Source organism: Telopea speciosissima, chromosome 1 (assembly GCF_018873765.1).
Source record: "Telopea speciosissima isolate NSW1024214 ecotype Mountain lineage chromosome 1, Tspe_v1, whole genome shotgun sequence".
Classification (NCBI taxonomy): domain Eukaryota; kingdom Viridiplantae; phylum Streptophyta; class Magnoliopsida; order Proteales; family Proteaceae; genus Telopea; species Telopea speciosissima.
This window is the reverse complement of record NC_057916.1, coordinates 36,168,316-36,189,130: the sequence shown is the minus strand read 5'-3', so window position 1 is coordinate 36,189,130 and position 20,815 is coordinate 36,168,316. Positions and strand designations below refer to the sequence as shown.

General features: G+C 40.4%; 1 protein-coding gene across 1 annotated transcript in view; it reads right to left on the bottom strand.

The window, feature by feature from the left end:
* The window catches only part of LOC122648851, a 42,930-nt gene that overhangs the window by 8,195 nt on the left and 13,920 nt on the right, over positions 1 to 20,815 (bottom strand). Inside the window, exons 4-6 of the mRNA XM_043842129.1 lie at positions 19,047 to 19,285; positions 9,606 to 9,692; positions 5,444 to 5,543 (exon numbers count right to left, since the gene is read on the bottom strand). Coding sequence (XP_043698064.1) covers positions 5,444 to 5,543; positions 9,606 to 9,692; positions 19,047 to 19,285 — 426 coding nt within the window. The remainder of the gene's footprint in view (positions 1 to 5,443; positions 5,544 to 9,605; positions 9,693 to 19,046; positions 19,286 to 20,815) is intronic.

Sequence of the window (20,815 nt, the reverse complement as noted above, 5' to 3'; positions counted from 1 at the left end):
TAGGAAAATGCGGTTCCCTGTTGGTCAGCTTCCGGTTAAATATTTGGGTTTGCCTTTGATCCCAGACAGGCTCTCCGCTCATCACTGCATTCCAATGCTTGATCTCATCAGGAAAAGGCTTCAACTTTGGAAAGGCAAACTTATTTCATTCGCGGGGCGATTGGTTCTCATCAAATCAGTTTTGCAACCTTGCTACATTTATTGGTCTAGGATCTACGGGCTTCCTCACTCCACCATCAAGTCTTTGGAATCCCTTATGTCCTCCTTTCTTTCGAAAGGCTCTGATTCTACAAGGTTTCTCCGGCCCATTAGTTGGGCCTCAATTTGTCTTCCGTTGAAAGGAGGAGGTTTGGGCATTAGAAGGATAAAAGAGGTGAACTCTGCTGGCATAATCAAGCTGATATGGAAGATTGCTTCTAGACAAAGGAGCAATTGGGTGGATTGGATTTACTTGGGCCTCCTCCGATCCGATTCAATTTGAATAGTCTCAGCCTCTTCAGATGCTTCTTGGGTTTGGCGCAAGATCCTATCTAATTGCTCTTCTATTCAAGGAGCTATCCAATTTTGCATTGGCGATGGAGCATCCACCTTGCTTTGGCTTGATCACTGGCACCCTTTGGGAATTCTTCTTCATCAAGTCAGCTCTAGAACTATCTATGGCTCTGGTCTCACTCGTACATCTTTGGTGGCTGATATTCTTGATCCAAGTGGCCGGTCTGCCCTGTCCTCCCCCAGCCCTGCGCTCAATAACATTTGGAATATCTTGCCTTCTATCTCTAGGAGACCCCATAATAGAGGTGATTGTGTTACTTGGCTGCCGAATTCTTCGGGCTCCTTCAGTTCCAAAGCCGCTTGGGATCATAGCCGTTCTCGCAACCCTCTGGCCCCTTGGAGGAATCTGGTCTGGTTCAAGCACCACATCCTTCGCCATTGCTTTACGACATGGAGAGTTTTTTCAGATTGTCTTCCAACGCAGTTCTTCCTTCGGCACCGGCATATTACGGTCTCCCCAAGCTGTGATCTTTGTTGGAATGCGGATGAGGACTCGAACCATCTTTTCTTTGCTTGTCCTTTCTCATCCTCTATATGGAAAGGAATCCTCGCTAAATGCTGGCCAAGAAACCGTAGGATTCTTCCTTTTGACAGAGAATGGGTTTGGGTTGATATGAATTTTGGTGGCAACTCCCTTTGTGACACGGTCGGAAAGCTGGCTTTTTATGCTATCATCAATCATATTTGGATGGAACGCAACCTCTGGAAATGGATGACCAAATCCCGCTCTCTTCAGCAAATTTGGGATTCCATTTTCTTTGAGATTAAAGCTAAACTTAGCTCGTCTCCCCCCTCCACTTGTATTGATACCCCAAGGAACAAGCTCATTGTTGTTTCCTGGGGGCTTACCTCTCTCTCTCTTCAGGCTTCTGACTCCTCTCTCTGAGCCATTGCCTATTTTGTATTTCCTCTTTTTCTTTTCCCCTCCCTCCTAATTTGAGGGCTGCTGTATTTCTCTTTCTCTTTGGTAATGAATTTTTTATTCACCCAAAAAAAAATCGAGTCCTAAAACCTTGATTGGAAATAAGCTTTGGATGTGTTGGGTTAGAAGTATATAAAGAGTAGAAATCTGGAGATATTTGATTTGTTAGAAGTACATAAAGTTCACATCATATCAGGGAAGATTGATCAGACCTAATGATCTGAAGATATTTAATATCTCCCGAGTCAGCCCCTTTGTTCCAGAATTAATTTCCTTTGATTTAATTGTTGGAGTACCTATTCTGTTGGATTGTTATTGTTGAGAGTTAAATTATACTCAGTTTTGACTAGTATTATAATTCTGTTTTCTGATTACTAATCTGATTTGTAGTTTGACTATTTTACCCTTCTAGCATCACTAGGATTGATCCATTATTTCAGATCCAACCATTGGATCGACCTTAAACTTTCTGCCATTAGAGCAGAAATCGATTTGAGTTTTGATCTCATCAGACCATCTAATTTGATTATATGAGTTTTCTCCTATTGTTGGAATTGTGTTCTCTGTTTTCGATTGTGTTTTGGTACTGTATTAGTCTTTTAAATCAGTATTATATTTGAGTGCGATGTAGCAATCAAACTACTTTGCCCCTAACAGAGCCAAGGTAACAGCACTCTATGATTAGCTTGACCACCGGGAGAGAGTGGTCTACTATCAGCTTGAACCACCGGGAGAGTGGTCTACAATCAGCTAGCTCAGCTGTTGCTTGGTTGCATGGGGTGCTAACGCCCTTGATGCAGATAAATCACCTAGAGGGCTTATTTTAGTGAAAATAATCCTTGGGTTGGGTTATGTATGCCTTGGGCCTTTGATTTCATGTGTTTTATCTGTAATGGGCCATTTTAATGGGCCTAAGTTGGGTACAAGGTGGTATACGGGATTAGGCTTAGTAGTTACTTATTTTCATTCCTAGTTAAAGTAACAATAGTTGGTTATTAGTAGTTTTTTAATTTCAGCAAAGTCGTAATAACTTTTTAGTACTCCTATTCATAGTAGGAGTTTGCTTTCAGTTTTTCTAGTTATAATAGGAGCTTATATTTCAGTCTATATAAACATTGTAAAGCTTCTAAAGCCATTCACGATTTGAGTAATTGATAATTTGAGTGCTGTTCAGCCCAAAAACCCTGTGAGATGCAGAGTGGGAGAGATTCTCTCAACCTGAGATAGGTTCCCCATCCCCATGCTCTGTTTACCACCAGCGAGTTTGTGCTTTGGTTCTCTGATTGTTAGTGATAGTTGCTGAACTTGTATGCTTCAAGATTTCAAGAGTTTTAAGTGGTGTTTTACTATATAATTAATCCCCAATATCTGGTAAGCCTGATTCTGAGTTTAATTTCAGTTTTAGTCAACCAGCAGATGCTCTGTTTTCTGCCTATTTTCAGCCTGGTTAGATCTTTAAATTAAATCTGATTTAGTAACCTGATTAGCCCCAATCTTTGGGACATCAAAGAGCATTCCCTAGGCGACCTTCGACCTCAGTCTGGTGGGCATCAGATCAGTATCTTGGCTGCTATCTAAAATCATCCAAAACCTGCAACTCTTGCATTCCAGAATTTTATTTTTAGTTAGTTTTAATCTAACCATTGGATTGTAACTCTATTAGGGGGTTTAATAGAGTCCAACAAGGGTAAAACTCGAATAGAATTTGGGGCAATTCTATTGGTCAGATTTGATATAATTTCAGATTGACTATTCTTCACCATTCTTCCCAGATTTCTACTCTGAGTCTAAATTTTCTAATTACTCTCAAATTACTTATACAAGCATTCACATCTTCTGAGGGATGTTACTATTCATTGCGAGGATTAGAAATCTCAAGTTTGACCTTCATCTGAGGAGGTTGACCGTGTTGACCTTGAGTTGGGTTTGAGTGCGTTATTGAGATCACTTGTGAGATTAGATTTGGGATACCATTACCAGGTCTGGTCTTGCACCAGCCCCTATGATTAGAGTAAGCCTTTTTCAGATCTACGACAACCCAAAATGAGTTTTGTCTTTCTTTGCGCCTTAATTTACAACTAGCCAGCAGTCGAGCTGATTTACAATCAAACTCTCTTTTCGAGGTCATCGGGTTAGCGGATCTGGAGAAAGTCTGGGATAAGCTCAAGAGCAGGTACAAGTCCAGGTCATTGACCCAACTGTTTTTGAAGAAATAGTTGTATGGCCTTTGATTGTCGATTGCCAATGGGAGCGATATTTGAGGTGCATTTAGATGAGTTCAACATGATACTAACGGAGTTGTCCACTTTAGATGTTAAGATCGAAGAGGAGGACAAAACACTTCTCTTGTTGACTTCACTATCTCCTTTATTTGATCACATTGTGACTACATTGTTGTCCGGTAAGGATACTCTCAAACCTGATGAGGTTATTGCTACTTTGCTGATGAATGAGACATGACGGAAAAATAGCGGTGAGGGGACGTCAGAGCCCAGAAGAGGGTAGTGCTTTGGTTATAAGTGGTGGTTAAGACAGAGACGGATAAAATGAGACACTGGGAGTTCGATAAGAATAAGGGTCGCTGCTCAAAGCCTAAAAACAATAATTAAAAAAAACTTATTATTGCGAGGAAGATAATTTGAAAAGGAATTGCCCAAGCGTAAGGATGATAAAAGGATAAAGATGACAATAAGGAGAATGAAGATAAATCATCTAATGTTGCTATCGCAGAAGAGTCCTGGAATGATGGAGATATCTTTCTCACTATTTCATCAAGCTAAAAAGCATTTGATTGGATTTTAAAATCTGGTTGCTCATTTCAAGTGTTCAGTCAGGGAGCAGTTTGCTACATATCATGCATGTAATAGTGATACAGTCAAAATGGAAAAAGATGCTGAAAGCAAGAGGATTGGGACTGTACGGATTTGCATATTTGATGTGATTGTGCGAACTTTGACTGGGGTGAGACATGTGCCGGATCTAAAGAAGAATCTGATTTCACTGGGAATACTGGATTCGAAAGATTGCAGATGCTCGTTTGAAGGTGGAATTCTCAGGGTCTCTAGAGGGGTCATGGTTGTGATACAACAAACCAGCATGAGATTAAGAGCTTGGCAGAGAGCCCAGCCTTGGAGTCCAAGAACTCCGTTGGATCAGGTGCATGGGATGCGAAACAGGTACGGCTTACCCCACTTCTCTCCCTCCCTCCCTCCCTCCCTCCCTCCCTCTTTCTTCTTCTTCTTTCAACAAATCCTTGTCTCCCCCCCCCCCCCCCCCTTTCTAATTTCTCCCTTGTCCCCTTCTCTTTCCTCTGGTTTCTTCTTCTATCACCATTTCTTCTTCCTTTCAGGCTTTCCCCCTTCTTCCCTTCTAGAGATCAGATTTAAAAGGACTTGGTATTGACTCAGTGGCACACTCTCTGCAAGAACTGGGTAACAAAGAGGAGAAATTGAGTATCAGATTTGTTTCTGTAAAGCCTGAATAGCATCTCAATAAAAGGCTTATGTATCAAGTTGTATCAACCTGCCTTGGGTCGTACCAACCAATATGGGTCGATACATACGCCCATTCTATTTCCTTTCATTTATCGCAGGTGTACCATATCGGAAGGGCAGAAATACTACACAATCAGACCAATATAGCCGATACGTATCAAAACCTTAAACTTTGACAATAACTACACCCAAACTTTACCAGAATGCACTTCAAATGCCAAGGATACAACAATGTTTTCCCAAAATAATATAACTGTTTTTCTCTCATAACAGGAAACTGTAATGTGAATTGCCTCAGAGTCCCCTACTTAAAAGCAGTAAGTGGAAGGAAAACAAGATAACAGATTAGAAGTTCTATAGCAGTAAACACATTCTCAAACAACAAACAAGAACAATTTGAATAACAAGTGCTTGCACTCTATTTGTATTTCCACTGCATGTAAATACAAGAAATAAGTCAGTCTAAAAACCATACCGACTCAATTGCATTTAGAAGCCGGCGGCACATTCCTTGACGCCTATAAATATGACGAGTCCCAATGAAGGGCATCTCTGCTAACCTCGTTCCATGGATCCTATTTAACCATGGTGTGAACAACATGACATTTAGTCAGACCCAGAGGAGGACCACGATTCTTACAAATAAGCTAAAAAATTCACCATGCAAAGTAAATTCAGTAGACTCTCTATGTTACAAAGGAAATCTTTTATTTTTTTTTATTTAGTCTTTTTCACAGGAAGAATTTTCTTCTGGACCAATAATAATTATTTTGTTATTTAGTCTTTTTCACAAGAATAATTTTTTTTTGGATCAATAATAATATTTTGATAGCAAATCATACCTGTTAACACTTTTCTCAAAACAAAAACAAAAATGTTAACAAGTCATACAACATAGAGGTACATAGTGGAAGGTAGTGATACAAACAAGAACAAAACCCTGATCAACCACACAAACCCCAAACCAATACAAATGTGGACTACCAGATCCAACTCACAAAACAGATAGGGGTTATTACAAACCCTTGCTTAGACAACTCATTACAACCATATTTGGACTTCTAGGCTGCCAACTAAAGTTAATACTGATCTGAACTGCTTGCATAGTAGCCCTAATTAAATGGGCATAAAATCAATTGATATAAGTATAATTTCAGACTAGGACCTTTATATGAACAAAATCACCCCTAGCAATTATGGAAACAATCAGGTCCTAATGTTGTCATTTTCATACATAAAACAATACAAGTGAGAACAAAGCCCAGTATGAAAGGTCAGTAAACAGTGAGCAGAGGGTTTCAGCTACCAAAACAAACCAAATACAAATTCAGAGGAACATCTATTAGTCTGTATCGTAGGTCTACTTGTTACAAAAGGCAAACATCCCCATTCCAAAACATTCACATAGGTCCTAGGCAGGCGGGACAAAATCAGACCAGTCAGTTTCAGCAGTTTTCAAGCAACCAATGTAAATCAGAGAGCTTTAAGGAAACATTAATTTCACCTTCCAAAAATTCTAGGCACACAAATGGCTCACAGGAACTCTGCCTCTATCACTTGCTGTCCATTCCCAAAATCAATGGTACAATTGCAATTAGGAATGGCAATGGGTTAGAACAGGAACCCAACTCGTTCTGGATTGGGTATTGGTATGATCCTAATTGGGTAATGGTTGGGTATGGTATTTGAAAAATCCAGGGTATCCTTCCACCCCACCAAAACCCACATGTATGGTATTGGTGATGCCCATTATAAATCTACCCAATTGCAATTAACTGGTTGCCAGGAAATCAACGATTGTGGAAGCCCAAAGTTAGGAAGACACTTGAGGAATTTTCTCTCTGTAGTTCTACAAGTGATGTAGATATGGTCCTTTGATTGGGCATTAAGATAGGCATGTACCTGATGGTCCTGACCCATATCCAGGGTTTATTCAAACCCATATTGAGACTTGAGTACATCGAGAGTGAAGGTTATTGCTAGAATCGAGTGGGGGCCCTGCCGGCTGGATGAGATTAGGTTAATTGAAGACAACAAATGTATTGTCCAGCTACAGAATCAAGTGGGGCCCATGCCAGCTGGATTAGATCAGATTAATTAAGTACTGAAATGTATTGTCCACCTATAGTTTAGGCTTAGTTTTAGTTATTCTTTATTTCCTATTTCTTAGTTTTAGTTGGTCTTTATTTCCTATTTCAATTAGATGTAATAGCTACGTAATTCTAAGATTCTTCTTTAAAGTAGAATATTGTTTAGGTTGCTATAAAAAACATTGTAAGTCCTTTGCCTAGATACGATGGAGATATATGAGTTTGGTTTATTCCAAGTAAGCTGTGTGATTTAGTGGATAAAGTGTGAAGCTTGACATTGGGATTCTGGGCACTGGCGGCAATCCTTGGTTCTCTTTCACTCTTTCCTTATATTCTGTTTTATAGGTACTGTTATAATTACTCATCGATTAATCATTCGGGTCATAGATTGAAATCTAATATTTGATCCACTCTCTTTATCAGATTTACTCACAGTGGTAATGTGTTGATCATTACAAAAAACCTTTTAATCCCTGATTTAGGGCTATTAAGACCCTTCCAAAAGAGAAACTCGACCAGGGTTTTGGAGGATTCTGACTTGTGGGTTTGCTGATACTGAAAATCTCCTATTTTCTGCGATTGTTTAACCTATATCTAAAAGTTTTCAAATCAATTCTCATCCAACCATTGGATTGAGATAATATTCTGGGTATTACTTAAGCTCCCTACGATTGATACTCAATCGTGATTTCCCTCTAATCTGACCTAGGAATTGAGATTAATTTAAGTTCTCTTATTTCCTGAGTTTTGTTTCAAACTTTAGTAAAATCCTAATTACCTTGAATCTATCATTTAAGTCAGTCTCCTTTGAAGGATTCTTATTCTAATTAGTTGTGACTGAGTCCCATAATCTGGCCTTCATCCGAGAAAGTTGAAATTTCTGTTAATTCTTGAGTTAACTATCTGAGTGGGGTTTGCTTGGGATCCTATCTGGGAGTGTTTAGAGTTCTACCTACCTAACCCCCCCCCCCAAACAAAAAGGGCCCAGTAAGCCACTTCGAGATGCCCATCTACTGCCGCCCAATCCCAGATTATGTTTGGATTTATATGATTCATCAAACCATCTTCGATTTACAGGCACCTATTTCAGCCTTTAGTAAGCTTCCATTTCATAGATGATTTGGTTCTTGATATCAGACTCTGATTCCATTTGGGTTTGATTTGAGTCTGGAAATAACTATATCTAAACAAATGTTTGCTCGATGTAATTATTTGTGTTCAGATACTGTCAAGCCATTGTCAATAATAAATCAAGTAGTCATAATATAAGTTTACGTATAACTAAGGGTCAAGACAAGGTAGAGTGTTAGACCACTAGCACCTTCCCATGGCTCCAGCAATCATCTTGTTTAAAATACTGGAATGCATGCAATTAACTGTTGGCTGTGTTGCTATGATGAATCCTTGGAGGAACCTAGGCAAGAATCAGCATTGTCAGGTGACACCTAGGCAGTCCCAACCCCATCCCGAGGGAGGGGGAGATGCGACTCATAGTCTGACCATGCAGTCAACTAGGTACCCAAGCAACCACCCAATGTATATTACAGGATGCAACTATCCTATATGTGTGTTATCTTATACCATATTTTATATAATGCAAGAGGAAAGATTAATGTATGTTGAAAGTTCATTTGCTAGTTCTTGTTTCTAGTTATACATGTGCTATATATATGTTTTACATTATATCAAATATGTTACTTGGAGATATCAAAAGAATTAAAAATAACACAACAACTGCTCACTATGGAAAAATCCAAATTTATTAAGGCACCTAGTTGATAGGTCAACAAGTGTCGAGGCTATTTAAACAGACCAGGCTGGGTCTTAAACATATATTTATATTATAATTGCTGATTATTGAGAAGATCACTCCTTAGCCTCACCTAACAACTGCTTTTAAGGAACCATAAAGGGTCATGAGACATTTAGGCTAAGCTAACCCAAACTGGCCAACCCAAGCATTTCTGTCTGTGGGTCATCTGGCAACTCATTTTAAACATGCTTCTTCAGCATGCCTTTCATTTATTTTTGAATGTGAAGCCTCCTTGGGACCCTGTACATATCATCTTCTTTATGTGTAACCAAGTTGACATAAACTCCCATACGTTCCGTGCACTGTATATGGTGAAGAATGACATAGCAGCCAAAAAGTAAGTTTTTTTTATACTTGAACACTCTTATGTAAAGATCACCCCGTTGAACTTCCCAGGAGTCAAACACTCAACCTCCCTGCTCTAATACCATGTGCGTTACCGCTTAGCCTAAAAGCTCGAATTGTTAAGTAAAGGCAACATAAATGTATACATCAACAGTTAAACCAGATAGACATGGCTAGCCTGTCCAAACTGAGAACTGGCATCCTATTCAGCTCAATGACTGCAATTTTCAAGACTACATCTTCAGCAGTTCTGGTCTCCTCCATTGTTGAAGGTTCAGAGAACCACTAAATATCATTTTTCTCCCTAGAATCTCAAAGTCAAATGGTCCTATTTCAACCACTCATTTAGCATAATGAGCCAATTACCATGACATTACGAGGAAGTTTACCTGATGGATGCTGCAGAGATGATTTCATCACCCCTTTCCAGAACAAAAGTGTAGAAGCCACTATAATTCAGACGATTAAAGTTTGATCTGCAGAAGAGAAGAAAAACAAAGAGTAATCATATACATATGCAAAAAAATAGCATAAATAAAAAAGTCAAAGAGTTTCTTATGGGTTTCTTGAAACCTAAAGATTTAGGATCAGAAACACAATACAAACCAGAATCACAGTGAATAAATGATAATGAGAATTCAAGAATATATAATAACTAGATCAACAACTCTGTAATATTCTGATATGAGGTTGATAATATCGCAAGGAACATCTCTCCTTTGCTGATGAACTTATGATCTTATCCAAGGCTTCTCCCTCCTCTATCTCTGCATGCCCTCTTTACACCTCTTTGAGAGTCTCTCTGGTCTCTGCATCAACCTTCTGAATTCCCACCTTTTCCTCTCGGGTGTCTCTTTAGTTGACAAGGATGCTCTTCTTTGCCTGACGGGATTCTCCCTTGGTTCCCTCCCCGTCAAGTATCTGAGCCTGCCTTTGATCCCTGCTAGGTTGACTGGTCATCACTGTACCCCAATGCTTGACCTCATTCGTAAAAGGCTCCAGCTTTGGAAGGGTAAACTCCTATCTTATGCTGAGAGGGTTGAGCTGATTAGAACAGTTCTCCAATCCTCCTATATTTACTGGTGCGGCATTTTCAGGCTTCCTAAATCCACCATCAAAACCCTGGAATCCTTATTTTGTGCTTTTCTTTGGAAAGGAGCGGAATCCTCCAAATTCCTCCATCCCCTCAGATGGGCTGCTTCTTGCCTCCCAAAGCTGAGGGTGGTCTCGGTTTGAGAAGCATTCGTGATTCCAATATAGTTGGTATTCTCAAACTAATTTGGAAAATCTCCTCTAAGCATAACAGTATCTGGGTCAATTGGGCTTACTCCTACCCCCTTAAAAAGGATTTGATTTGGACAGTCCCCCAGTCCGCAGAGTCCTCTTGGGTCTAGCATAAAATCCTCCTCCATCCCCTTGCCCTTAGAGCTACCATCTTTAAGATCGCTGATGGGGCATCCACCTCCCTCTAGCTTGACCACTAGCACCCCTTGGGAGTCCTCTATTCTACAGTTGGTGCTTGAATGGTATACTCTTCTGGTATCCCTAAATTTTCCTCTGTTTCCGCCATCATCTCTCATGGTTCATGGTCCCCCTCCCAACCCCTAATCCCTCATTATTTCACACGGTTTCCTGACTCTCCTCCCCAAATGGCCTGTTTAGCTCCCACTCAGCTTAGGACTTTGTTAGACTACATGCCCCCCTATCCCTTTGCATAACCTTGTTTTTCTTACTCCCCGTCATAGCTTCACTGTTTCGAGAGCCCTCAACCTTTGCCTTCCCACCCAATCCTTTCTCCTTCACCATCAGTTGCCTATTTCCCCCTTCATGAATCTGGCTTGTCAATGAGACAGAGGCCATACCTTTATTTATAACTTCAGAATATTGCAAATATGGAAGGATTGACTCAATCCTTATCCAGCTACACATTTAACATGTGCATAATGAACCTAGACAATATAGGTACAAGGACAATACTACCCTTAGGGCATAATTACCCTTGAACCCATATTACAACACTCTCCCTCAAGTTGGTGCATACATGTCAAACATGCCAAACTCGCTTATTATAGGATAAACAACTTGCTGCTAAGTCCCTTGGTAAGAACATCAGCCAACTGCTCGTCAGATTTTGATGAATGGAATACAAATCACTCCTTGTTCCAATTTTTCTTTGATAAAATATCTCAACATGTTTGGTACGGTCATGTTGGACCAGGTTGTGAGCAATGCTAATCGCTGACTTGCTGTTACAATAAAGTCGCATATGGAGGTCAGCCCCTAGACCCAAATCTTGAAGAAGACCCTTGAGCCAGAGAAGTTCACATATACCTTGTGCCATAGCTCTAAACTCAGCTTCAGTGCTAGATCGAGCCACCATTGCTTGCTTCTTACTCCTCCACGTAGTTAAATTTCCTCCAACAAAGGTGCAATATCCGGACGTTGATTTTCTATCATCAAGGCTGCCAGCCCAATCTGCATCAATAAAAGCTTCAATCCGGAGGTGACTATGTGGAGAATATAAAACTCCTTTTCCAGGAGAGGACTTTAAGTACTGTAGTATCCTATATACTACTTTAAAGTGAAAGGAGTGAGGGTCATGCATGAATTGATTCACGACACTCACTGCAGATGCAATGTCTGGTCGAGTATGAGAGGTAAATCAATCGACCAACTAATCTCTGATAACTACTCTTATCGACAAGGTCACCTTCCTTTCCTTTGTGTATTGGGCTTAAGTGGAGTATCTGCCAGTTTACAACCAAGCATCCAAGTATCGCTTAATAGATCAAGAGTACATTTTCTCTGAGAAAGAGATATGCCCTTAGCTGAATAGGCAACCTCAATCCCTAAGAAATATCATAACTTCCCCAAATCCTTGTCCTCAAATTCAGTGCCCAAGTAGGTCTTCAACTTTTGAATTTCTAGTGCATCACTCCCTGTGGTCACTACGTCGTCTACATAAACAATCAGAATGGTGATATGCTGTCCCACTTTCTTCACAAACAACGTGTGGTCAGCATTACTCTGTTTATAGCCATTTGCAATCATGGCTTTGTTAAAGCGACCAAACCAGGCCCTTGGTAACTGCTTTAGGCCATATAAGGCCTTATTCAATTTGCATATCTTTCCCTGAGTCTCAGAGGTACTAAAGCCAAGGGGTATATCCATGTAAACATCTTCTTCCAATTCTCCGTGAAAGAAGGCATTCTTCACATCAAGTTGTTGGAGTTCCCATCCTCTGTTGACAGCACAAGAAATGATGACTCTCATTGTATTCATCTTTGCCACTGGAGTAAATGTTTCTTGATGGTCGATTCCCTGGGTTTGAGTGAACCCTTTTGCAACCAGTCGTGCTTTGTACCTTTCTACAGAACCATCTGATTTGTGCTTCACGACGAAGACCCACTTGCAGCCAACAGGTTTCTTTCCTGGTAGAGGAGCAACCAAATCCCAAGTCTGATTTTTCTCAAAGGCACGCATTTCTTCATTCATTGCGTCCTTCCATTTCTGTTCGGCTATTGCTTCCTGCCAAGTGTTAGGAATAATAACAAAGGATAATGCAGATACGAAGGCATGAAATGAAGGAGTTAGAGAATTATAAGACACAAAATTGGAAATTGGATGTTGTGTACAACTCCATTTTGGTTTCCAAACAGCAATTGGTAAATCAAGACTGGGATCAAAAGGAAGCTTACCAGGAGGATGTGTAGGACTCGGAGAAGGTGTTGATTGCATAGGATTGGTGGTGGTGGTCTCCTTATACAACATTCCATGAGAAGGAAAAATTGTTCCTTGAGAGTAAGTCTTCAATTCTTTCTCCCCCTGGACTGTTTGTTGCTGCTCATTCTATCCACTTCCTGTTCCTGAGTTGTAATCCCATCCTCCAATTAAACAGTGACATCCTCTATAATAGGCACATGAACATCTAGAGAAGCAATCAACGGAACCTCTTCATCCCTTAGAATCTCCGCCTGGAGAGGTGCCGGTTGTGGAAAGTATGCTTCAAATTCCCGAAATACCACATCCACTTTGACAAACACCTTCCTAGTAGGAGGATGATAGCATTTACACCCCTTCTGGATAGCCGAGTAGCCAAGAAAGACACACCGGAGACCCTTGGGATCGAATTTCCCGTGAACATGGTGATTTCTGGCAAACACCACACAGCCAAACACCTTGGGTGGCACAACAAATGTGGAGGATCCCAACAAAAGATCCAAAGGGCAACAACCTCCTAAGACTCGAGTAGGGAGCTGATTTATCAAATAGGTGGTTGTAAGAACCGCATCACCCCAAAATCTAGAAGGTACAGCCATAGCAAACATGAGGGAGCGAGCCACCTCCAATAAGTGCCAGTTCTTTCTCTCTGCAACACCATTCTGGGCTGGAGTATCTACACACGAGGTCTGATTAATAATTCCATGGGAATCCAGATAGGAGCAAAAGGCACCATCCATATACTCCTTGCCATTATCAGACCGTAAGACCTTCACCTTGGCATCAAACTGGGTCTGGACCATTTTATGAAACAGGGTAAAACAAGTAAATACATCACTCTTACTATGCATTACATAAACCCATGTAGTGTGGCTGTAGCAGTCAATGAAGGTGACAAACCACCGAAACCCAGAGGTAGAAACACATCGGGTAGGGCCCCATACAGCAGAATGAATCAAACTAAATGGAGACAAGCTCCTATTATCAGAAATTGGATAAACACTCCGAGTTTGTTTTGCCAAGCATCACATGAAAAATTGTTCAAATTACAACTTTTTATTAAACTGGGAAAAGAACTAATAAAACACCCATCGGGGGATAGCCCAAATGACGATGCCAATTATTCAATTCAAGTAACGCAGAGCTGGTAGACGAAGACGTAGACTGAGATGTCAAGGCTACCGGCGAACCATCAAGAATGTACAGACCACCAACCACCTTACCACTTGCAATCGTACAACCCGTCTCCAAGTCCTGGAATAAACAATGTTTGGGAAAAAAGGTTACTTTGCAGTTCAAATCCCTTGTCAAGCTACTAATGGACAACAAATTAGTAGAAAACTTAAGAACATGTAAAACCAATGAAAGGCACAGAGAAGAGGTGCATTGAACAGTCTCCTTTCCTGAAATAGGAGAAAGAGACCCGTTAGCCACCCAAACCTTGTTATGGCCAGACAAAGGAAAATATGTGGAAAAAAGAGAGGATGAACCTGTCATATGGTCGATTGCTCCTGAGTCAATAACCCAAGAATCGTGTATGACCGAGGTGCAATTCCCACCAAACCGAATACCTGGAGTAGATGTGGGAGTGGAGTTGGAAGGCAGAGAAACCGCCGAAGCAGCCAAGGAAGGAGATAGATGCCGAAGAAGACGTGTCCAATCGAGTCATCATATCCCGGAGATTTTGCAGTTCAGCCACAACTTGCGAAAGAGATTGCTCGGGCTGTTCTTTTGTAGAGGCCCGGTTAGCACAAGTAGGCCGATTGGAGCCACTTTTCCCACACCCTCGAGTATCCGCAGGGCGACCATGAAGCTTCCAACATCGGTCCTTGGTGTGCCATTCCTTCCCACAGTGATCGCATTTAATAGGAGGGGAATCACCAGATGTCCGATCACTAGTAATAGGTCGAGAAGAGTTCCATCGGGAAGAGGTTTGAGAACCAGACACAAGGGCCGATCGTTCCTGAGTAGCCAGAGTTACCATGGTTGTACGCCGACAGTCTTCAGCAGAAAGAATCGCATAAGCCTGCTCAAGGGTTGGAAGGGGATCACGATTCAAAATATTGGCGCAGATCTGATCAAACTCAATAGTGAGGCCAGCCAAGAAATCAAACACGCGCAAATCATCTCCCTACTTTCGGAAAGCCGTGGCATCAACAGCACAGGTTGCACTGAGGGTGTCAAAATGAAACCGGAACCAAATATCGGAACCAGAACCGACCATTTATGATCGAACCGAACTGCACCGTAGAAAAATGATCCAGTTTTGATTTTATCGGTTCTCTTCCAGGTTCGGTTTTGATTTGCACCTCAAAACCGTGGTTCTAAACCGAATAAGAAACTGGTACCTCTTACTCGAATACTAGCACATGCATCAATTGGATTAATAAATTAACATAATAATTAATTTAATAAATATAATTATTGTATCACTCTTGAAACATAAAATAAGTAAAATGTAATGGGTTAACTATATATTATATTTGTTCAAGTATGAATTGAAAATGATGTATGATGTTAAAATGGATTAACTAAACCCTACTTTCTAATAAAATAAATAGTTGGTTTAACATGTGAGAGTGGAGAAGAAAAAAAATGGAAAAACAAAGAATAGGAAAGGAATAGAACGACGGTTAAGGATGGGAATTTTTTTTTTTATCACATAGGCATGGGAAATATGATGAGTGCGGGAGACCAGGAGAGAATGAAGAAACACGGGAATATAAAGGCCTTGAAAACTAAGGATGTCTTCATTACTAGTTCTCAAAACGACACTACACAAACCGCATGAAAACCGGTTGTGAACCGAATAATGAAAACCGAATAGAAACCGGTAAAACCGGACCGTATGCAAAACGATTATAAGGTTCGATTTTGATTCACCTTATCAAAATGTTAACCGCACCGCAACCGAACCGAATAACCAGAACCGCACCGACTGACACTCTTAGGTTGCAGTGAAGGTGCCCAAAAAATCCAATTGCTGCCACATAGTTCACATTTTATTGTAATATTGGGAGAGGGACAACTCCAACTGCTTGGTAGAGTGGATCTTCTAACGGAGCTCATAGCATTGGGCAGCATTCCCGACCTGAGAATAGGTGTCCTGGGTTGTTTTCCAGATTTTTGTTGCCGTATCAAGAAGGTACCGCCCGGTAATTTCTTGGTCCATGGAATTAACCAAATAAGACATGACCAAGAAATTAAAATTCATCCATCGATCTTATGCGGGACCAGCCTCTGTAGGTCTGACAGTGGTGCCCGTGATGTAGCCAGAGAGACCACGGGAACCAATCGCGAACAAGCAAGAGCGAGACCACAAGAGATAGTTATTGCCATTTAGCTTGATAGGATTCACCGGGAACAGAATAAAGTCACGTTGCGACGAACCATTAAGACCAGATGCAGCAGAGGTGACCTCGGGATTGTCAGGCATAGTGACTGGATAAAAAAAAAATCTCAGGAATAGAAGAAAGAAAACCTCCCAAAAAAAAATCAGATCATAAAGAGGTTAAAAAGGGCCCTTGGTGGGAGTCAACTCACCACCAAGGGTGGAAAAAGGACGGCAAAGCTAGGAGACCTCCCGCGAGAAAAAGGAGAAAGGCCAAGAGGCCTATCGGGGCTGGCGGTGGTCGGCGGGAGGCTGGAAGGTGGTGGCGAAAGCCTGGAGGGGCTAGCAGAGGCTGGCGGAAGGGTGGTGGTGGTGGCGGAAGGCTGGCGGAAGAGTGGTGGTGGTGGCAGAAGGCTGGCGGTGGTTAGTTTAGAACACAATCACGAGAGAAAGAGAGAAAAATTTATTGCCCATATTCCCGGAGGGTTGGCTCTGATGCGGTGTTGAATTTCGTGAATCTGGCTTGTCAATGAGACAGAGGCCATACCTTTATTTATAACTTCAGAATATTACAAATATGGAATGATTGACTCATCAATCCTTATCTAGCTACACATTTAACAAGTGCATAATGAACCTAGACACTATAGGTACAAGTACAATATTACCCTTAGGACATAATTACCCTTGAACCCATATTACAACACCTTTGTTGGAATGGCCTCGAGAACATTAACCACCTTTTCTTCCCCTACCCTTTTCCTCCTCTATTTGGAAAAAAAGCTTTGGAAACCTGTAGGCCCCGCAGTAGAAGACCCCTCCCCTTCTCTAGGAAGTGGCTTTGGATGGATATGACCTTCTCTAGCAGCTCTATTTGTGACATTGCAGGTAAGCTTGTGTTTGGTGCCATCATTTAGCACATCTGGATGGAGCGGAACCTTCGAAGATGGACCTCCAACTCTCATTCTTTTGACATGATTTGGAATGTCATCTTCTTCGATGTTAGTTCTAGACTTCACATGTTGTCTCACGGTCCCCTTGTAGATTCCCCAAGGAACAGATGCATTGTTGTCTCCTGGGATTTACCTGTTTCTTTGTTTCAGCTTCCTAACCCTTCTTCCTAGGGCCAGGGGTTATGTATAACCCCCCCCCCTTCTTTTCCCCCTTGTGAATTCCTCCCTCCCCCCACCCCTTTTTTCCTCCCTGTTTTGGGGTTTTGGTAATGAATTATTTATTCACCCAAAAAACATATAGCAAGGAACAACTCTTCAAAAGATGGACTTGATCCAATGGTTGGATCCCAAGAACCAACACTGATACAGAATTAGTAACTAAAGATCCTAAAAACTTGGAACTCAAATATCTCAGCCATAGTTGTCAAGGCGTCTGGGCGACCCAAGGCTTGGAGAGGTCCAGACGCAAGACAACCAAGGCGTTGCCTTGACAACACTGATCTCAACAAATAATGAACTGATAGAGGTAATATTCTGGTTAACAAAAGTTCTTAGGCTATCAAACAAGGTATCAAAATATCAAGTAAATCCAATAGTTAGATTAGGAGTTGTGAATTTATCTTACTTGAGTAGTGATGGAGAAGGAAGAATGAAGAAGAAGAAGAAGATATGAGTATGACTAAGCATCCCACCAAGCCTAAATTGGAATCCCACGAGACACTATTGGCTTCCCAAGTCCCACCTACATAACGCTGCATATCACAGTAAATCTGAAACTCACAGAATAAAGAAAAGGCTCAAGCCAAAATCTTATTAATCAAAATTGTGTACAAGGTTGGACCCCCTTACCAACTTATATAAAAAAAAAAAAGAGCATCCCAGTGCAGAAGGCTCTTGCTACTGCAGGGTCTGGGAAGGGCAAATGTACTCAGCCTTAACCCCTGCTTTGCAGGGGATGCTGTTTCCAAGTTTTGAACCCGCAACCAACAGGTTGCAATAGCACAACTTTAACCATTGCGCCAAGGCTCGCTCACTCCTGACAAACTTATATAGAAGACTCAAAAATAGACAAAATGCTAAAAAACAAAGATCTAAACCAATCCTTAACTAATAAGGTAACATAAATTGACTAAGAAACTAAAATAATGAATGAAACTGAATCAAAACAGGACTAAACTTATAGAATCCTAATCCAGCCAAACTAAAACACTTGACAACAATTAAAATAAAGAAACAAAGACACTTACTTATTTCGTAGGCCAAGCTTCTAGTCATATTATAGGGCCCATTAAAGTAGCCCATTACAATGAAAACAAATTGGATCAAAGGCCCAACACATGCATAACGCAATCCAATGCTTATTTCCATTAAAATAAGCCCAATTGTGTTTTATCTGCATCAGTTTCTAATGGCTAAACAATCAAGCCATAACACATATGTAAAAACTCATATAAGCACAAAGGCAATCAGATCAGCACCAGTGCTCTTTCTCTCCCAAAATTTAAAAAAGCAATTAAAAAGGTCGTGACATGAAAATAAGGAAATTCATTCTCCAACGACTGCTTTGTTCCCCAAATGGTGAACACCTAACAAAGTACCTAATCCTCCTAGAAATGAACAAAAATAAATAGATAAACAACCAATAATCTACAAATTCAATAAAACATGGCCCCAAAACTAGCCATAATTCCAATGCCCTATTTTATATGATGCAACAGTGCCAAGTTTGGTTTCACAAAGTTTGTAAAGCTCAGAAGCTACCGCCTACCGGTGAAGCATCAACCAGAACATTACTCTTCCTAAAGAATATATTCATGAGTCCTTACCCACAATTGTACAGAACGTTGTGAATCAAATTGATCCCACTCCTCCGGTCAACAACGGGAAGAAAACATTCATCCATAACAGCCAGTGCAACAGCTAGCTTAGAATTGCATTCAGCCCTTTGGGGCAGCACACGAGGAGACATATCTGAGTCCAAGTCAGACCGCTGAATGAGCGTCCATGAAAATCCTGCTTCCACCTCATGTTTAACACCGAGAAGCTTCTGTAATTGCTCGAAAATCTGAAGAAAACCAACCCCCCCCCAAACACACACACACACACACAAAAAAGAACAGTATTAGCAGTGATGTATGTGGCCTTCAAATTCAATGTGCAGCTAACAAATAAAGAAAGGGAAAAAATAAATAAAAGAAAAGCATTAGGTCAATAAAATCCAATGAACCAGAACAATTTGAGGCACTACACCAAAACCTAAATACATTAGACCTCCTTATAACCAATGCTTCTAAAACATATAGATCCTCAGATATAAAAATAATTGGAAGAACCATAACTGATAATTCTTACGCATTCTAGTTTTAATTCCAACTACGAATTTTGTATAAGTAGTTTCTGTATATTATTGGTAATAATAGGAAAATATCTTAGAGGTATGCGCATGCGTCTAAGATGTACAAAATATGTACAAGTATCATATTTTAAAAGATATCACTCCTTTTTCCCACAATTTCAAACTAATAAGATCTAATAGTAACACAAAATGAGTAATCCACCCAAATTATTATTTCCCTCCACCCACAAAATTTGTTATGAAGACTTCAAAAATGTGCATATCCAATTTCTTTGGCCAATGACAAAATGACTCTAAGAGTAATTGCAGCCTTGAAACATTGCCATCGTAGTCATCAACTACAACATGCCTTAGAATTAGATAAGGTCAACAAACTCAACCCACTTGAACACTGGAAATCAATGACTCCTTCTACATTATTTAATTTCTAGAGGCACTTGATGGAAATTACAGAGAAGTTGATTGGCTTGCATCAACTGAATGAAGAAGCGATGGAAAATGTATTTTAAGGAATGATTACCCGATCAAATGGCTATGTACAGCATTCCATGAGCATTTAAATGCTGATCCAACCAACAAATAAAGAAACAGTGCATGAAGTGTTCACCAAAAATCAAAGGTTTTAGAAAAAGATAAGTCTGTCTTTACAATTAATTCAGTATTCTACAAACAGATAGCAAAATCAGCATTTTACAGCAAATCCAAGAAACTAAAACTCCTATAATTAATACCATACAGTAAGTATTTATTATTACCTAAGAGTTGATGACTAATTTCTTTACTTATTCCTGATTTTTTAGAACTGTTTATGAAATCACTACTAACCTGAACCTTCAGCCTAGTAGTACTACCTCTCCAGCTTAAATACTAAAATTCGCTTCCTTCAAAACCCCATCCCACAGCCTGGACTGGTAATCTAATGTAGTACTGGTTTGATGACTCAAATCAGTAGCAAGACAGGATCTTTTAATCAAAGGAAGGTTCAGATTAGGAAGATTTTATATAACACAAAATCAAGTGGTTGAATGGGGCTGGAATGAAGCTTGAGTGTAAGGAACATGGAGAGGAATGATTGCTGAAAGTTTCAGTCCAATCGGGTTTAGATTAGGAGTTAAGGGAAAATCTTAGTAGCAATAGGACCAAGGGTAAAAGGGTAATTTAGCTACTGTAATAAAGTTTCAGGTTGAAGAAGTGCAGGTTTCAGAAATGAATATAAGTTATAATCAGTAGATTAACATG